This window comes from Trifolium pratense, linkage group LG6 (genome assembly GCF_020283565.1).
Source record: "Trifolium pratense cultivar HEN17-A07 linkage group LG6, ARS_RC_1.1, whole genome shotgun sequence".
In the NCBI taxonomy this organism is placed as follows: Eukaryota; Viridiplantae; Streptophyta; class Magnoliopsida; order Fabales; family Fabaceae; genus Trifolium; species Trifolium pratense.
The window spans coordinates 14,668,730-14,689,082 of NC_060064.1; the positions used below are offsets into that span (position 1 = coordinate 14,668,730).

The 20,353-nt window shown below is 35.6% G+C and overlaps 2 protein-coding genes across 2 annotated transcripts; one reads left to right on the forward strand and one right to left on the reverse strand.

Annotated features, from left to right (window-relative positions):
• The first annotated feature begins 8,255 nt into the window (after nt 1-8,255).
• On the forward strand, nt 8,256-11,614 carry LOC123892684 (LEAF RUST 10 DISEASE-RESISTANCE LOCUS RECEPTOR-LIKE PROTEIN KINASE-like 2.3). Its single transcript, XM_045942533.1, has 2 exons — nt 8,256-9,856; nt 10,306-11,614. Exons 1-2 carry the CDS (start codon nt 8,329-8,331, stop codon nt 11,448-11,450), a joined length of 2,673 nt encoding a protein of 890 aa, XP_045798489.1. The 5' UTR covers nt 8,256-8,328; the 3' UTR covers nt 11,451-11,614.
• Nucleotides 11,615-16,012: 4,398 nt separating this feature from the next.
• LOC123890666 (mitochondrial outer membrane protein porin 6-like) lies at nt 16,013-20,235 on the reverse strand. The gene is made up of 7 exons (XM_045940321.1): nt 20,076-20,235; nt 19,786-19,862; nt 18,758-18,825; nt 18,234-18,344; nt 17,875-17,961; nt 16,961-17,169; nt 16,013-16,835 (listed from the first exon to the last, which is right to left on the reverse strand). Exons 2-7 carry the CDS (start codon nt 19,832-19,834, stop codon nt 16,526-16,528), a joined length of 834 nt encoding a protein of 277 aa, XP_045796277.1. The 5' UTR covers nt 19,835-19,862; nt 20,076-20,235; the 3' UTR covers nt 16,013-16,525.
• Between the last annotated feature and the right edge of the window lie 118 nt (nt 20,236-20,353).

Genomic DNA, 20,353 nt, shown 5'->3' on the forward strand with positions numbered 1-20,353 from the left:
GTTTGGTGATGACGGCGTTAACGGCGAGGGTGATGATGATGGCGATGGTGATGACAGTTATACGGTGATGATGATGGCGAAGTGATGTTGATGATGATGAAAATGGTTTAACGGTCTGCAATTAATGTAACTTGAAGTTGGGCTGTTTTGGAGATGGGTTTTAGAATGGGGGGTGTATGACAAAGGAGGGGGTGTACGAAGCAGACTTATGCACCGTGCATAAGGATGGCTTATGCACAGTAACCGGACCCGTGCATACATATTTGAAATTCTGGCAGATTGGTGGAAAGATGCTGCGAAAGATGCTACAGCATCTCGTACCAGTACAGAACACAATAGACAAGTTAAAAATAAATTAAGTGCAGGAAGATAAATAAGACAGATAGTTTGTTAACCCAGTTCGGTGCAACGTCACCTAATCTGGAGAATTACCAATCCAGGAATGAATTCACTATAATAGCTCTAGTTCAAAGCCCTCGACCAACACCCGGTACTTGACTTCTCGCCTAGACACTACCCGTGCAATCCTATCTAAGAACCTCTTAGATAATGAGACCCCGTCCCAAATTCCCTCTAACAACACATACCATGTTGCTGTCAACTTTATAACGATCAAAGATGGAGACACCCTCCTAAGAAACTAATACCTAGCCAATACTTGACTAAGTTCACAATTTTGGAGTTGCTTACAAGCTTCCTCCAAGTACAATACTCAACTCATTTGTTTTGTTTCATGTGTGACCAAACAAAAAAAACACGCAAAAATATAATATAATTATATTTTTGTTTTAAATAATATTCCTTCAACCGACTTCATGAAAACTTGTTGAGCAAGACTCGTTTTGCCCAGGCGCACGTGCTTGCATATATAATTGAAGCAAATCTTGACTGAAATTTGAAATAAAAATTCTGCACGAAAACAGAGCATCAGATGCTGTACGATGATGCTACAGCATCTCTGTCCAGCATCTGGCTATAACTTGTTTTTGCAAAATGTAGCCAACATAAAAACCTCAACAATATTGAAATACAAAAATTGTGCATACAGACTATCAAAAATATATATAATAGTGAAAGAAGCCATGGATTATAACGATGTTGTTGAGAAAGAAAAAAAAAAGATATTGACGCGTGCAATCAGTGTGTGTTTTGAAAGAAAACAAAAAAGTCCCATGAAATCTCATGAATTTTGGTGAGATTGTTGAATGAAGATTTTCTCTGTATTTTGAACTAAAAAGTTTTACAAAATCATTTCCATGAAAGAATCCGTTGAAATCCATGGATTTTTGAATACCAAGAGACATTTTATTAGTCCATTAAAATTTCAATTGAATATCAATGGATTTGGTTGTCTTGAAAAAAAATCTTGAATGTCTTAATTGAATACCACAAGATTTATTTAGATTTAATAAAAGTCTTGATTTAATACGATATGATTTTTTTAATCACTTTTGTTTTCATTTCTATTTCATTAATTATGATTTGAATCCTCTCATGTTGTCCATTCAACATTAATCTCAACTATTCATTCATTTTCTTCTCTCTCTTCAAAACTCTGTTTTTTTTCTTCGTAAATTAATCACCTTTGGATGAAGAAAAGGAGAGAGAGCCGAACTAAAATGGCATAAGAGAATCCAAATTCTACTACTCTCTCCGTCCCAATTTGATTGACACAGTTGATTGTTGTGCACTATTCACACATGTTGTTTTGACCTTATTTTTCTACTAATAAACAAAAATAAATATTAGCATATAAGATGTTGTTTGATTCGTCTCGATAAGTATTTCCAAAATATCACATTTTTAGAATTTTTACTATTATATAATTAAAAATATTAATCGTCAAAGTTATGCATCGACATGCATAAAACAGTCAACTGTGTCACTCAAATTGGGAGGGATAGAGTAATAATTAGAATGAAAAAAATAATAATGGTGACACTGACGGGTCTTGTCCAAGTCCCTATAGTATATTGTCGAACGTGTTTCACAAATACCTTAGACCATCTCCAATGGTGTAGTACCTATTAGGTACTCATGGTACTTATTAGGTACTACCATTGGAGCACAACACATTTTAGTACCAAATAGGTACCACTTCTCAAATAAGCACCCTCTCTCATAGTACTTAATAGAATTTGTGGGACCCATTTATAAATATGTAGAGTTATTGATGAAATGTGTAGTTATTTGTGGGACCGGTTTAGAATTTTTTAAGAGGTGCTGGGTTGGAGAGATTGAGTACTTTTTTTTTTTTTTTTTTTAAGAAGGCAAAGCTGTCCTATTGCGAAAAAAGTCATCACCAATAAAACTAGGAACATTATCCCACCAGTGATCTTCCCGAGACGTTAAACTAAAATTTGCAAGCTTATCAGCACAACAATTTCCTTCCCTAAAAATATGAGAAATTCTAAAGTTCATAAGGGAGCAGAAATAGATACAATTATACCAACGATTTCTAAGCTTCCAAGGAATTATATGATGATTATTGAAGGCATCCACTACTAGTTTAGAGTCGCATTCCAGCCAAAAATTATGCCAATGATTTTGATGAGCAATTTCAATAGCATGCATAGCTGCAATTGCTTCAGCAAAGAGAGAAGATTGAATACCCAGATACAAGCTAAAGCAACCTTTGATTCCTCCACTTGAGTCACGAAAAATACCACCAGCTGAGGCATACCCCGGAGAACCTCTCGCTGCACCATCAGTGTTTGCCTTTATCCAACCAGTCGGAGGAAAAGACCAAATAACCTCTTGTATCTTCGGAGCGGGACCAGCATGACTCACAATATTAAACTCTTTTAAAGCTTGAAAGTCAGTAATACAGTTGGACATAATACCCTTAGACATGTTTCCGGCCATTTGAACTGAAGCAGAAATAGAAGAGCAAGATTGATGGAAGGGAACAATTACGTTATGAAAACGGACCTGATTGCGAGCAAACCATATAGCATTTAGAGAGAAAATAATGGAGGCTAAAGCAATGTCTCTAATTTGAGTACTGGAAGAAGAATGAACAATTTGAAGTAGGCCAATAAAAGAGGTCAGATTGATATGTCTATGAAGCTTAGAGGACATCCAGGACCAAAGTCTAGCAGCAAAAGAACAATGAAGAAACAAATGAGGCGAAGTTTCGACTGCCAGACCACATAAACTACATTTAGAAACCATAAAGCAACCTCTCTTTTGTAAGTTTTCATCTGTTGGAAGCTTATTATGGAGCAGTCTCCAAAACAAGAAAGACTTGGAAGGAGGAATGAAAGATTTCCAAATTAGTTTTCCCCAAGAAACTGAATGAGTGGTATCAGTGAAATAGGCAAAAGCATCTTTGAAGGTTAGTTCACCATCACTTGTTCCAGACCAAATGAGTTTGTCAGGGAAGGGAATAATAGGTAACACCAACTTTTTGATATCCTCAATCAGATTAGGATGAATAAGAGAAATGAATTGTGGAATAGACCAGTTAAGCTCATGCAAGTATTCACTTACTTTAGATGAAAGTAAATGGCTGACATTGGGAGGAATCTGAATAATATCGGCTATGGACGAGTCTTGAAGCCATTTGTCAGTCCAAAAGTTTATCCGAGAGCCATCTCCAAGAAGCCAGAAGCTATGCTCCTTAACAGATGTAATGTGATTCTTCACACCACTCCAAATAGAGGAAGATATATGATAACGAATAGGATGACCATTACGAATACATCTAGCTCTCACAAGTTGAGCCCAATCAGCATCAGAAGAAACACAATTCCAGCATAATCTTAACATTGCAGCTTTGTTAATAAGCTTCAAAGGTCTCAGACCTAATCCTCCTTCATCAAAAGGAGTACATATAGTTTTCCAAGCAACAGTAACCATTTTTCTATTGTTAATATCACCAGACCACACAAAATTCTTTATCCAAATATCAAGCTGCTTTAATAAGGAAATTGGCCAAGGATAAACTTGAAAGCTATAAAGGAGCATGCTATTTATAATAGATTTCACAAGTTGCACTCTCCCCATGATGGATAAAAGAGAACCTTTCCAACTAGAGAGCTTAGACTTAATTCTGTCAGCAATGGGTTGTAAATGATGCACCTTAGGCTTACCTTGAAATAAAGGAACACCCAAATAAGTGAAAGGAATTTGGCCCGGACTAAAACCGAGGATATTAGAGATGGCGGCGACTCTGCTACTATGAATTGATCCTGCGAAAAATTTGCATTTGGATATACTCAATTGTTGACCCGAAGCCTCACCATAACAATGGAACAACAACATAAGAGTTTGAAGGGAGCTCTTGTTGCCTTTACAAAACACCATTATATCATCTGCATACAAGGTATGAGTAGGTGGAATGCAACCTCTAGGACCTGCCATAGGAGTAATTCTACCAGCGTCGACTAAAGAAGAGATGGACCTGCTCAGCACATCTTCAGCTAAGCAAAAAAGAATAGGGGAGAGAGGGTCTCCTTGACGAACCCCTCTCTTGCATTTGAAATAACCAACTGATTTGCCATTAACCAAAAAGGAAAGATTAGCAGATTTAAGAATAGTGTTCACCCAAGCACCGAAAGTTGAACTAAAACCAAATGCAGATAAACAATTAGTCAAGAAAGTCCAATCTAAGGTATCAAATGCCTTTTTTATATCAAATTTAAGAGCCATATTACCACCATAAGTTTTCTTCCCCAACAAATTAATTGCTTCTGAAGCAGAAAAGATGCAATCAGTAATGTGCCTGCCTTGAATAAAGCCTCTTTGTTGTGGAGAAATTATTTTAGGAGCAATTCTTGATAATCTATCAGATAACACCTTGGTGATAATTTTAAATTGAAAATTGGCAAGAGCTATAGGCCTGTAGTCTTCAATCTTGTCTGCCTCTTTAAACTTTGGAACAAGACAAACTAAATTGGAGTTAAGCCCAGGCATAATCCAATTGGAATGAAAGAATTGTACAACTGAATTATATACATCTGTAGCAATAATGTTCCAAAATGATTGATAAAAAGATCCACCAAATCCATCAGGACCTGGAGCTCCAGAACCATTCATCGAAAACACAGCTGTTTTGACCTCCTCCATAGTGGGAATTTTTGTAAGCATCATATTATCCTCATCAGTGACAATTTTGGGAATAACTTTAGCAATCAAACCATTATCCACACAGTTGTTAGAAACAGCATACAAGTTAGTATAATAATTAATAACATGATTTTCAATTTCCAACGGATCATCGATCACCATATCACCTGATCTCAGAATAGACATTTGCTTTGAAGCATACTTAATCTTAGCCATCCTATGGAAAAAAGCAGTGTTTCTATCACCATAAGTAAACCAATTAATAGAGGACTTTTGCTTCCAAAAAGATTCCTCAAATTGTAAGGCCTGTTGCAAATTAGATTGAGCCCCAATTTCGATATTATGCAAATCATCAGAGTAGCCTTCCAAGGAGATTTGTTGTTGGATAGCCTCAACTTCCTTCATACAAGAATCCACTCTAGCTTTGACATTACCAAAAGTGTGAATATTCCAAGACTTGAAAGCAGCTTTAAGAGATTTAAGCTTCTGGGCAAGAATATACATAGGACAACCATTGACCGGATTAGACCAAACTTCATTAACTAGTCTAGAGCAGTCAGGATGATCAGCCCACATTGTGAAATATTTAAAAGAGGACGGAAAATTTCTGTTTCGGTTTTGTAAGACCAATAATAGAGGGTAGTGATCTGAATGATCTCTAGGGAGAGTGCAACATGCAATTGAGCTCCAATTAAGAAAAGTGTCAGCATTAGCTAAGGCCCTATCAAGCCTTTCCTCGGTATGAGCCGAGCCAAGTCTGCCATTGGTCCAAGTGTAGGCAACACCCCTGGTGGGGATGTGAGATAAAGAACTAGAGTCAGTCCAAGCAGAGAAATCTTCACAAGAGATGCGACAAGGAGCGCTCCCACCTCTTTTTTCATGGGATCCTAAAATAGCATTAAAATCACCTAAGATAACCCAAGCACCAGGATTAGAAAGCAACAAATTATTAAGATCCTTCCACATATTCCTCCTAATAATATAGGAGGTGGAGGCATAGACCGCTGCAATGTAGACAACGTTGGAACCAATGTGAACTTGAAAAGCACAGAATTGAGATGTTGAAGCAACCAAAGTCGGAGAGCAATTGTTGGAACAAAGGCACCAGAGGGAAGGCTTATTACTGACATTAAAACCGATAGATTTTAAATTTAAGTTATTCCAAAAAGAAGGATGAATCTTCTCAAACTGAATCTTAGGCTCAGCAATGAACACAAAATCTGGTTTATGTGAAACACACAACTTTTTAAGGTAAAGTCTTGTATCAACATTGCCAAGACCTCTAATATTCCAATAGAAAAACTTCATTGAGAATTAGATTTATGGACACCCTTATCATGAGTGTTATGATCAACTGGCTTGGCTACTTGAAGCTTGGGTTTTCTACCTTTTCTATGAGTCACAAGAGTGTAACCTCTTTCATTGTCTTCAATGCCATCTTCTTTTTCATCCCCCCAGAGTTGTTTAACTATGTTAATATCTTGTTGAACATTCTCACTTAAATCTGCACTAGCCTTAGTTGGTATAATAATGACATTAGGAGTATCCTTCAAGGTGTTAAGAACACCACGATTAGGAGACAAATGTTGTTGTATGTCATCAACAAGAGTATCCTCAGAGTTTTTGCCTTCTCCTTCGTCTACCTCTATAATGCTTTTAGAGAAATCCTGCTCATAAGAGATTTCATGTTCATGTTCTTTTGGGTCCGAATCAGGCACCCTTGAATGGTGTTCAACAACATCATCCTTCTTGCAACCACTTGGCTCAGCTTGATGATTAGTAACAGGTTCAACATATACCAACCCTTCATTCCCTTTGTCTTTAGAAGACCTGGAAACATCTTTGGTTGGCTTATGTTGATTAGTGTGTTTCAGTGTCGAATGTTGTTCATCTTGTTTTTTACTTTTACACTGATTGTGAAGGTGACCAATAGTTTTACAGCAAGTGCAGAATGCCGGGAGTGCCTCATAATCAATTCCAACATAAAAAGCAAATCCTTCCCTCTCCACCATTAAGGTATTCAAAAAATTCCCTGCCAAATCAACATCGACAAGGACTCTTGCATAATGACCATATGTTTTCAATTTGGTGTTTTGATCAAGAGAGATAGGTGTACCAACAGCAGAGGCAATTTCAAATAAGATTCGAGGGCGCCAATATTCTAAAGGAAGATCATAGATACGAATCCACGTTTGAGTATGAGTTTGATTTTGAAGATTAGGATTAAAATCTTTAACCCATTTAGAAAGTCTAAAAACACCAGGATTAAGGTTCCACGTACCTACAGTCCATACACTGCGCAAATCATCTTGGGAAGCAAAGCTTAGATTGAAGTATCCTCTGCCCAGTGGTGTTAAATTCCAAGCACCTAAGGGTTTCCAGAGTTTGGCCAACGTTGTTCTCAAGGCTTCAGTCGAACATGGTTTGGAACCTTTAGGAAGTATCAACCTACCATGAAGGTTATTCTTGAATTCATCAATTCCAAGCTGATACTCTTTCTCAGTAATCTTAATTGAAACAGCATCCCCTTTAATGGAGGTTTTAGGAAACGGGTTTTCTGGAACAACAACAGAATTTGAGAGGGCTTGAGCAAACGACTTCTTCTGATAAGAAGGTTGAGATGGAGATTCAGGTACGGATTTTGGAGGAGAATCGATGGTCTCAAGGAACCGCCACGGGCAGATCGACGGCGGCGGCGTGGATCCGGCCATGGGTTCGGTTAGACGGCGGCGTTTTCAGAGGTTCCACACGTTTTCACCAAGACCAATTGAATTGATTTGTAGAGGCAAGAGGTGAGATGGTTTCCTGTGTTGCAGTGGCGGCGGCGTTCACATGAGTTCTAGGTTCAGTTGAGGTAATATCTATCAATAGAAAAATCTAGCAAACAAAAAATTACAAAAACATCAGTTTCAATAATTATAAATGAGTGATGTGTACATGCGGGACCCACTTAAGTACCCAAAATTGGATTTCTCCATTGTGGATGCTCTTATAGTACTATTTATCGGTTTCCGTTCAAAAAATGTTAATTTTTTGCATCTTTGTTTGAAACACTAGATAAAGAGTAAAATAATCTTGAAATTTGAGTAATCTACATTTTCAAAATATAAAAAGTACTATTATTTTTAATTCAATTTTTTGTTTGTTTCCTTAAATAGTTAGCATTACTTTACTATCATTGAATTGAATTAAACTTTGGCAAGGCATTATTATTTCTTCCTAGGGTAGGGACCTCATGCTGCATTATCATATGATGAGATGAGAGGATCCATTATCATGTACTATCACACTGTATCTCTTCTTCCTTTCTTGAAGATGTTCTTCATCGTACTCTTACTAATAATTTCAACATCTACCAATAATATTAATGCAGAATACGATGAAGCAAATTACATGTCCGATTTATTACAATCACTATCCCATACTCCCTCTAGCTGGTCTAACAAAATTCACCACTGCAAATGGAAAGGCATAACTTGCAACTCAACTACTCAAGCTGTTACCTCCATCATCCTCCCATCAAATTCACTCACCGGCACACTCCCTTCGAATATCGAGACTCTAACTAATCTCACTCACATCGATCTTCACAACAACTCACTCAATGGTCCTTTACCCGATTTTACTAACCTTGCCTTGCTCCAAACTATTTCCCTTGGTCACAATAACTTCACCTCTCTCCCAGAAGATAACTTACGATACTTCACTGAACTAAGAACTCTCAACCTTAGCAATAACTTGAACCTCTCCCAATGGGGATTTCCTATGAATTATTTCGATTACTCCTCCCCTTTGTACTCCATCGATTTCGAAGCTACGAATATGATAGGCTCATTTTCAGATCCTGATATATTTGATTCGTTTCCAAATTTGCATACTTTTATTATTTCTCACAACAAAATGGAAGGATTTCTACCCCCGTCTCTCGGGAAATCTGCAATAAGGAATTTACGACTTAACAATCAGAGAGGTCACGCGTTTTCGGGCACAATTGACATTATATCAAAAATGAGAAATTTGTCTCAAGCATGGCTTCACCATAACAACTTCAAGGGTCATATTCCTAACATGTCCAATTGTATTAATTTGTTTGATTTGCAGCTTCAGTCAAATAGCTTAGATGGTTTGGTTCCACCTTCATTGTTTTCTCTTACTAGCTTGAACATCATCTCTTTGGAAGAAAATAGGCTTCAAGGACCATTACCTGAGTTTCGCAAGGGTGTTAACGCAACTTTTGAACACAATAACTTTTGTCGAAGCGATGTTGGACCTTGTGATTCCCAGATTATGATTTTATATGATATTATCGATGCTCTTGGGTCTCCTGTATTTTTGGCAACTCAAGGAAATAATGCTTGTACCGGAGGTACATGGATCAAGTTAATGCCCGATCGAGTACAGATTAAGTGTGAAAGAGGGAAAATTGTTAGTTTTAAGATCTGCTATGTTAATGGTATACATGATAGTGGAAGTGGAACCATCTCTCCTAAATTTTCCAATTTAACAAGTTTAGTGAACTTGACTCTTGTTGGAAATAATTTGACCGGTCCAATACCACACAGTCTTACAACTTTGCATCATCTTCAGCTTCTTGATGTTTCCGATAATAATCTATCAGGAACAATTCCCAAATTTCCATATGAGATTAAGTTAAATATCACAGGCAATAATTTGCTAAGGCAAAATATGTCTAGACAAGGTGGAGGTGAAAATGCAACTACTCCAGGTAATGATCAAACCGGAGGTTCATCTAAAGCAGCAAACCTTAGACCTTTTTGGATTGCAGGTATGCTTTTATATTCATTATATATTTCAAATTGTTTTGTTATCTTTGGCCATGTGCAAGCCTTGCTATCTATTCCTTGTCAACTCAATTATAAACAATAAAAAGTTATATTTTGTAATTTAAAATTTAAGTAAATTTAATTAATTCAATTGTGTTTTGATTATATTATTCTTAGAGTGTGTTTCATCTAAAAAAAATAATGGACTTGACAGGACAACTTTATTTATAATATGTTTGATTGTAAAACAAACATCTGCTGAGACTAAACAAATTGGGGGTCTTGGACAAAAACTCAATCGTAGTTGTGGGGGATCAACTTGCGGTCCTCCCTATCAAGTCCAGCGTCAATCACCACTGGACTAACTAACAATTGATTACGATTTAACTTATTTAATCTTGACTATTACTCCATTTACTTTTGTTTATGATTCTCATGTGCAAACATACAGGGGCGTTTGGAGTTGGATTTGTCGTACTTATTGTGTTGATTATTTGTAAACGTAAGAGGTATCATATTTTAGTAAAAAGGTGGGTCGTCAAGAAAACAATAAAATCTATTGACAACAATGTGGAGGATTTCATAAAAAGTTATAACTTGTCAGTGCCAATTAAGCAGTATAGATATTCAGAAGTGAAAAGAATGACAAACTCATTCCGAGACAAATTAGGTCAAGGAGGATACGGTGTTGTTTACAAAGCAAGTTTACTTGATGGACGTCAAGTGGCGGTGAAAGTGATAAACGAGTCAAAGGGAAATGGAGAAGAATTCATAAATGAAGTAGATAGCATTAGTAGAACGTCACATGTGAACATCGTTTCACTTTTGGGTTTTTGTTATGAGAACAAAAGAGCATTAATATATGAATACATGTCAAAGGGATCATTGGATAAGTTTATCCTTAAAGGTGGATTTCCTTATGCTATTTGTAGTTTGGATTGGAACACGATGTACAAAATTGCAATTGGCATTGCTCGGGGACTAGAATACTTGCATCAAGGATGTATTTCAAGGATTTTGCATCTTGATATCAAACCCCAAAACATTCTTTTGGATGAAGATTTTTGTCCAAAAATCTCTGATTTTGGACTAGCTAAAATATGCGAAAGGAATAATAGTATTGTTTCGATGCTTGGCACAAGAGGAACCGTAGGATATATAGCACCAGAAGTATTTAACCGAATGTTTGGTGGAGTTTCTCACAAGTCTGATGTATATAGTTATGGTATGTTAATTCTAGAAATGATTGGAGGAAGAAAGAATTATGACACTGGAGGTTCATGTACATCTGAAATGTACTTTCCAGATTGGATTTATAAGGATCTTGAACAAGGTAACAACCTTGAGAGTGGTTTGGCAAATTCTGAGGAAGAAAATGATATGGTTAGAAAGATAACTATGGTGAGTCTATGGTGCATTCAAACAAATCCATCAGATAGACCATCAATGAGTAGAGTGATAGAAATGCTGCAAGGACCACTTCTGTCAATGTCATATCCTCCAAAGCCTTTCTTATATTCTCCTGAAATGCCACCATTACAAACTTCACATGTGTCTTCTAGCAATTTGCAAGAGACAAATTCAGAAAGTCAGTAGTGAAAATTTGATTGTATTGTAATCATATATTGTTGGTATTTGAGTACAACTTTGCATATCTGTTGGTTAAGATTCAAAACTCACACAGACACACATATGGTTGTTAATTTCTAACTACTGATGACTTTGAAAATTTTACTTATACTCTGCGATTCAAAATTTAATAACTATAATGACTTTAGGACTTTAAGAACTTGTAAATTTAATAAATGGGTTACACTATGCGGTTTTATTGACACAAAGAACTGGTTCATCCGATAGTTCCATAGTAATGACCTGAAGGTGTAAGTTACACTCTAACAAAGAACCTGACACAGTTTTGCGAATCTATTATCTATACATTGACGAACATTAGTCAAATTAGTTCCTCCATCAATCAATTAATTCTAATGAATCTATACCCTAATCATAAATGAAAGAAAAGAACTAAACAAATTGATGGAAACTCACTCCTACTAATTATGCCATAAACAACGCATCAACTTAGTTTTTCTGATATGTTAAGACCTTGTTAGGATAATCAACTTAGTTGAGTCTATATAGCACAAGCGTTTATCATATAAGTGCTTATGAATAAATTATTTCTATAACAAAATATAAAATAGCAGTCAAACTATTTTCTTATAAGCTATAAGTTGTTTTCATAAACTATCCTAAAAAGCTTATGAAAATAAAATGAAAACAGCTAGCTTATGGACATGTCATAAGAAGTTTTCATAAGCTCTCACAACAATTTTTTAATGTCTAAAAATATGAATCACTAATGGAAGCAAAACTGGATTTTTTTCCCAAAATATACCCCTCTCCCTCTCTTATTTCCCGTAATACCCCTCTCTTAATTTTTTTTCCCGTAATACACCTCTGACAGAAGATAAACTTGGTAGCACCATTTGAAATGGCTACATGGCCATGTGATAGCGCCATTTAGAATGGCTACATTGACTGAAATCTGCTTTTTTCTGTCTCCTCTGCACCTGCTGTCTCCTTGACTGCTTTTCTGACATGTAGCCATTTGAAATGGCGCCATTGACCAAGCATAGCACCATTCCAAATGGCGCCATCTCCCTTGTTGTTTTTTCCTATCTGCTGCGCGTGGCTTGCTGCATGGGAGGAGGAATTTGAAATTTTTTGAATGCATGAGATTTGAAAATTTTTTAATGCATGAAATTTTTTTAAGAGATTAGGAAACATTAAATGATATTTTCCATTCCAACATGATTACTGCTAAGGGATGACCTCCCATAAAATTACTGCAAACTTTAGTTGAATTAGCAGTAATATGATTATGATTATGATAATAAATTAGTTGAAATACCTCTGTACCATCAGTTCTTAATCTCTTAAATTAGTTGAAATTTAAATATACATTTAGATTTATTATTATATCATTACGGGTAGCAAATAGAATAATGCATGGGAGGAGGAGATTAGGAATTTTTTTGCAATGATTTTATTTATTTGATGAACAAATATTCGATGAATAAAGAAATTGTTTTTTTTTATTTGATGGAAAAAAATTTATTACAAGACGATTATATAAATAAATAATTAATTACAAACAAAACACTAAAATTCCTAATGTCTACGATGTCTACGATGACCTCCGGTGCCACAAAAAATTTCAAATTCCTCCTCCCATGCAGCAAGCCACGCGCAGCAGACAGGAAAAAACAACAAGGGAGATGGCGTCATTTGGAATGGTGCTATGCTTGGTCAATGGCGCCATTTCAAATGGCTACATGTCAGAAAAGCAGTCAAGGAGACAGCAGGTGCAGAGGAGACAGAAAAAAGCAGATTTCAGTCAATGTAGCCATTCTAAATGGCGCTATCACATGGCCATGTAGCCATTTCAAATGGTGCTACCAAGTTTGTCTTCTGTCAGAGGTGTATTACGGGAAAAAAAATTGAGAGGGGGGTATTACGGGAAATAAGAGAGGGAGAGGGGTATATTTTGGGAAAAAAATCGCAAAACTGAGAATTAAAAAAAAAAAAAAAAAAAAAGGTTCTTGTTCGAATGAATTACCGGTGAACCAAATTATCTTATCTAAATTTGAGTCACCAAATTATATTGTGATTACAAATTATGTCAATGTTGAAGCTAGATTTATAAGTCTTATAAAACAAAATGAAATAGATTATCAAATGACTATAAATATTTCTTTAAAATATTATTACATGAAGTCAAATCTTTGAAAAGAAAGTCGTGAAAAGTAATATGGTAAATATCATAACCTCAGTGTCACTATATAGAGCTAATATCTCACGCCCAAAGTATAAACAAGTCAATCGATTAGTCTAGCAAAGGCATAAATAAAAGGCCAAAGAGTAGGCCTCAATTTCGTCCTCTTGCAAGAAAATTAACATCACTTTGTGAACTGGCGCTAATAATTATCAGTCAAAAATACAACATAAAAGAAGAGGGTCAAAAGAAGAGGGTGAGATATGTTTCAAATCATGTTAATTGGTATAACAACATAAGTGAATAGAAAACACACACGACAAACATAACATCGCACAACATTGATTTATAAGTCTTATCACCCGAGTACCATTCTCATCTCTCGCATACTAGGTGACTCAGACTCAATGACTCCAACACAACTATAGTATCAGCTAAGTACCATTCCCTCTTCACTACATGGCCAGGTGACTCAGACTCAATAATACTAGGCTAGCTATAACATCACCCAAGTACCATTTTCACCTCACTCTTCGGCTTGGTAACTTAAACTTAATGATGTCAAGAAACATATAGCATCCCCTAAGCACTTCTTCGCCTCACTCCATGGCAAAGTGACTCAGACCCAAGGACACCATTTCACAACGCACAGAGAACCAAATCACATGCACATACACATTTCAATCAGAACCTAACATGAGCACCATAGGAATTAGGTGGGTCGTAAACAAAATATCACTCAAGTACCATTTAACAATGGAGGTTATGAATGAGAAAGGTGAGGTTGAGTCACGTTTTGGAGAGACATTTAACAATGGAGGTTTTATGACTTTGTGACACTGACACGCTGTACTGGTTTGAGGAATAATGAAGCTTTGGCATTCTCTAATTAAGTGGGAAAGAAGTTATAATGGAATCTATTTTCCTCTTATCCTCATGTTCCTAATTAACCTTCTACATTTGTGCTGCCACATAACTAAAAACACTCCCCAACCAAAGACAAGTAATACATCCCATTGATGGTAACTCAAAGATCATGAATTGCAATCATTCCCTAAAACTTGGCAAAAAGTTTTCAACCACCATATTACAAATGGCACCAAATAGAACCTCGTGTCAAAGATCATAATCCAGCTCGATAAATCTAACCTACTTGTGTACTACCTCTTCGTTGATATAATAGATGGAAGAAAATAAAAATAAAAATATACTCCAAACAATTCTTAGTTCTTACAAGATTCAACTTCATAATCAATGAAATACTTAATCATTATTCTATCTTCAAGACCACAAAATAGCAATATCAATCTCTACCAATCATCAACAACGTTAGAATCAAAATAAATAAATTTCTCCTCTTTTTTTTCCGGTGACTTTCTAAGCTAATGATCAACATCTCAGCTATATATCAAACAAAACATTCTTTCTTTCCATAATAGTTTGTACCAACATAGACTCCTACCAAAGAACCAACTATAAAATCAGATTTTCATGTCTTATATTTAACTTGCAACATATATAACCTCACAATCCATCAACTCAAAATATGACACTCTAGATACATGTAATATGACACTCTAGACACATGAAGATAAACACTAATACTCCTTTAGTTCCCAATTTGAAACCCGTCACATACACTACAAAATAAGCTAAATCAAACAAATATCGGTATATCACCCAAATCCTATGGTCCACACTCAACTATTAATCTCTCCGGTGCGTTTACTTCAAAATATCATTTCCACAAAAGTACACTATTCATCAGTGCCATATGTCAAAATTTATGACACATCATCGTAAAAGTCAACTCAGGTACTATTTTTTAAAAAAAAATGAAAATGCATTGGCAAAATGAAAGTTTTTTAAAATGCAGGGACCTTTTGCATATTTAAGCCTATAAATTAACATGTGTTCTCTCACTCAATTCTTGTATAGAATCAATGCTTTCTGGGAGAGGGATGCTTTCTATTTTCAAAGTGATACAGACAAATTAACGCATACATGTAAGACAAAACCAACACTGTCCCCTTCAATTTAGCATAACAAAACCCTTTTTTTTTTTTTTTTTTTCAGAAGACCCAACATTCAACGCAAATACCGTCTCTGCACCGCACCAAAATGACCTAATTATATTCACACCTGACTTTGTGAGCGCAATAGTGAGGTCTACCTAAGTGCAACCAATTTTTTTGTTGAAAGCAATGCAAAACAAGTTCAAGTTTTTAGCTCATTTAGTAAAAAAATTAGTAGTCCTTCACCAATCTTTCTACCAAACAGTGACTTTTATGAACACAGGTGGAATTGCAACGAATATGATACAAGTTTTAACTATTAGACTAATCTTAATCAAACGTGCCTTACTAAATATCAGTATCCAAAATGTAATCATCTCAAAAAAGATAATACATACCATTGAATTTATTCACACAAACCAATGTATTCATCTCCAGCACCTTATTACTCCTATTCATACTATATCCTTAGTACAAAACATCCCCTTTGTAACCATTCAACTGCTCAGAGGAATAGAATGATAAAACTACAGTTGGGTTATATGAGATGTTACTAAAATAATGAAATTAGACCTCAGGCACCAATTATCCACGTCACTATGAATCATTTTGAAATAAATAAAATTTGTCCGGCCCCAAAATCATATGCCAGATATTGAATGGCAGGACTATAAATTGGCTACAAAAATGTCATAAGTTTTCAAAACTGGGTCTCTTTCCCATGCTGCTTTAGAAGAATTCACAAATGATACTGATTCCTTTGGTTTACCTTATGATATGATAGGGCTTGAAACATCCCTCCAGGGGTAATGGCAACAGTATAAAATGATAGAATGCTAAAGTTTAAAAGTTATTAAATAGGGTTTAATTGGCAAACCAGTTTAAGGCTTGAGAGAAAGAGCAAGACCAAATTTGGCGGGTGAGCCAAAGATCTTTGTGGAGTCGTACTCAGCAGACAGGGTTATGAGTGAATTTGGCCTCCACGCTCGTTGGCATTGGAAGGCAGCTTTACCATCATCACTGAATCGAGTCTTCAAAACTGTTTTTGGATCTATTAACTGTGAGGTTCCAATGGTGAATCTATTCTCGGAGGAGGACAGTTTGTGAGCAAGTTCAGCAGCAACTGTTAATCCATCTGGGCGGTTCACATAATGAATGTATGATGCCTTCAGGGCCTCTCCTTTATCAGCCCTGCATAAACAGTGAGTTGATGGTATTGTTATATGAAAGATTATTACCTTATCAAAAGTTGAAACATAAAACATTTAAAGTTGAAAAATAAGAAGATATTATAATATGATACTAACAACACTTACAGCATAAGTGTTGCAGAGAAATCTGGTTTATTGAAGGCAATTCCGGCATTATATTTCGTGAATGAAGCAGAAGTTGTATTGAATCCAACTTCAGCACCCATAGATATATCTTTGCTTCCAATTGCAGCTGAAAGCTCCAATCGAGGGGCCGGGTTCAAGCCAATACTGGAATCAATAGCTGCATGAGGATGAAGATACTGCACATCCAACTGATGTAATAATTCCACAGTCAGATGCGTCGAAAGAATGCCAAAGTAAATACCTTGCATACATCTAGTTAACCACATGAAAAGGATTCTTCGGCAGGAAGCTGAACCTCACCAATATTATGGCTTTGAAAGGGTAGAAAATTGTCAAATCTAGACAGCCACACTCCATGAGTGGAATGGCTGTTTCACTAAGCTACTGTTCAAGTAAAATAATTTTCTCATTGTTACTGTTATTAATTATTACTGGTAACGTTAACCACAAAAAAGACAATCTCTCTATCACATCTCCTCGCTCACACGCCAAATTCTTATCTTTTAAGTTTAACTTAATAATTTGGTATATTATTAGCTTATCAACTTGCAATTTCTAATTATATGCTAGTAATCTATCGCAGTCAAGTGAATCAACTATCACCAAGATTATGCCAACAACAATTTTCAGAATAACTTAAGGAATGCAGTTGCTTTTATTGACGACTAAAGACCTTAATTGAAAAACTTTACATCATTGCTGCTAGTATGGATTAGATTCCACGAGAGACATGACTCATGACATTTATGAAATCCACAAAGATAAAGACTTAAAGGTAACATTTAAAGTATTTTTTTGTTTTCCGGAACAAATACAAACACTGCATCCTTAAACTCAGCTTATGAAACAAGCACTAATATTATCACACATTGGGAAAGCTAGATTTTACTCACCTTTCCTGACTTGTGGTCAGGTATATTGAAGCTCAAAGCTACTTTTTTACTGTGGAAAACATCGTTCAAAGTCACTTTTGTAGATACCTGATGAGGTAAATCACATAAACATCATTATGATTAAGAGATGGTAAAAAGTAAAAAACTGAAATGAAGCATCTTACTAAGTTACTAACTACTGGTTTCAGTTCAAAATACAAATCACCATACATAACTGAACAGGTTTTAATTTTTATAACTTTGAACTTTTGCTAAAATCACAAATCAAAAGATTAATAGTAGTAGTATAGTAGTACCTATATTATCATATATAAAAGGAAAAATATTTTATGGAAAAATAATATATCTCTACTTCTTACATTATTGTGTGTATCAACTTTGACATCCACTACAACGTTTCCACTCTTGTAAAGCCCACTTATGTCACCAACAAAAAATTGATCCTTCTTCAACCCTGTAGCTGTAAGGCCCTGCCAAATGGAAAATTGAATTTGAAATCAGGCACATTACTCAATCAGTTGGAAGGATGGACTAAAAGTTTCTCTCTGTTTTACAATACATTTGATAAAGTATAACATTAATACAAGTTTTATAATATATTCATTCTCCATCTCTCTTTTTTTCCACTTGATAGTCTAAAAAGAAAAATAGACAAATGGATATAATTAAAATTGACACACACAGAGAATCACTGTCTTTAATACCATTTTAATTATAAGCTCAATATATGTGTGATTGTGTGCACGATTAGAACTGTGGCATATTCAAGGAAAAAGGATTTCATATTACTAAGCATCAACTACAATGAGAAATTGAACACTCTAATGATAAGAAACAAAAAATCATAAGTAATTATACTAATTAAAAACTGTGATAGTATTACCAATCCAGTGGAATTTGGCACTGAAAAGATAAACTTGTGGTCGAAGTTATAATCCTTGTACAACAGGTCTGCATAAGAATCAGAAAATTGACAACTTAATATCATCAGTATATTTAAGAAAATTTACGCGATTTGAGAAGAAATATAAAGAAGCCGACACCCAAAAATCTAGATGTTGACCATAGGTAACATCTAAATCTAATGATCAAAAAGGGGTTTCAAAAGGAGGAAAACGTTATCATAGTTTTCAGATTCACACAGTTCACCATACGCTCAGAGGCTTGGTGTAATTAACACACAGGTAGGGCGATGCATTGAGAAGGTATGCAATCTTTTAGGTTGACAAATTATATCGAACTTGTTTGAAATATTTGGGTCAAGTGGCATGTCTTACATATACTGCGCTCTGTAGCATCAACACTTCCGATGGAAGGAGTGTTTGGTGTTCCAACACTACACATGTGATTACGTTCAATTAATTCATTTTTACAATTTTTACCAGTGTTAACATGTCCGTGTCAATGTCATATCTAGTGTTTGTGCCAGTGCTTCAAAGATACAGTGTATATGTATCGAAATTGGATTTGGTGCAGTAACTGCTTGCTCAACCGTCCAATTCAGATCAACAGCTGGAATCGTTTAACTACGTTACAATTGATGTGTAATATGAACTGTCTGATCTGAAATTAATGGCCGTGATTGATTACAGTGTGTATCTCTACGGCAGCAAATCCAGGTCTATATGTAAGTGAAGTGATGGATGAATAGGTAATGATGAATTGCAATCGGTGTATCAAATACCGCCAGTGAACCATCCCAAAAAACCAAAAATCCACCAATTTAAGCCACGGCTGTTATAAACAATAAGCAACGGCAATCCACCATGGCTGATTGTACTAATACATAAATCATACTACTAAGTTATTTATTCCATATCCTAACTAGGGAAACCTATTTGAAGTTTGAACCCTAAGGTTTGTATATAACAGAAAAATAAATACTTGTGAATTCTTTTAATGGAGGATTACCTCTTGCTCTTTTGCCAATCTCGGAAAACGGTGCTGGACCATTGGCCATATTGAATCAGAATGAACTGCACCAAAACCTGCAAATGCAAAACCACAGTATGTTACATTACATCACAATTTCCAATTTTCAGAATCGCGATTCGTAATGGAGCTCTAATCTGCTACGACGCAATTCAATCACTGGTGCGTTGCTTTTTGCAGAGGCCGCAAATCGAGCTGGAATCGAATCCATAAAAAGAAAAACAGATAAAGAAGAAAGGAAAACGTGGACGGTTGACGGACTCTCTTACAGTTTGTGGTGCCGGCGATTAAGTCCGGCGGCGTTTTCCGAGCAGCTTTTGCTTTTTACGGCGAGAAAGATTCAGTGCCACTACTACTACTTGTTGCTTCTTATACAAGTGAGTAAAGTGACAGTCGCTGCAAATATAAACTTGAAAATTGAAATAATATTTACTTTTACAAACTTAAGTTTGATTGAAATTAAAATGCAAAAGAATTTTAAAAATATGAGTTTAATTGCTTTTATTTACACTATGAGGAATCAAATCTAAGACCTTGTTCGACCGTC

What these genes read in the sequence shown, in the direction of transcription:
- LOC123890666 (XM_045940321.1), bottom strand. Translation starts at nt 19,834, where the DNA reads ATGGCCAATGGTCCAGCACCGTTTTCCGAGATTGGCAAAAGAGCAAGA. An exon ending in GATTGGCAAAAGAGCAAGAG is followed by an intron (nt 18,826 to 19,785) that starts GTAATCCTCCAT and finishes ATTCTTATGCAG; the next exon opens with ACCTGTTGTACAAGGATTAT. An exon ending in TGCCAAATTCCACTGGATTG is followed by an intron (nt 18,345 to 18,757) that starts GTAATACTATCA and finishes TCCATTTGGCAG; the next exon opens with GGCCTTACAGCTACAGGGTT.
- LOC123892684 (XM_045942533.1), top strand. Translation starts at nt 8,329, where the DNA reads ATGAGAGGATCCATTATCATGTACTATCACACTGTATCTCTTCTTCCT. An exon ending in TAGACCTTTTTGGATTGCAG is followed by an intron (nt 9,857 to 10,305) that starts GTATGCTTTTAT and finishes GCAAACATACAG; the next exon opens with GGGCGTTTGGAGTTGGATTT.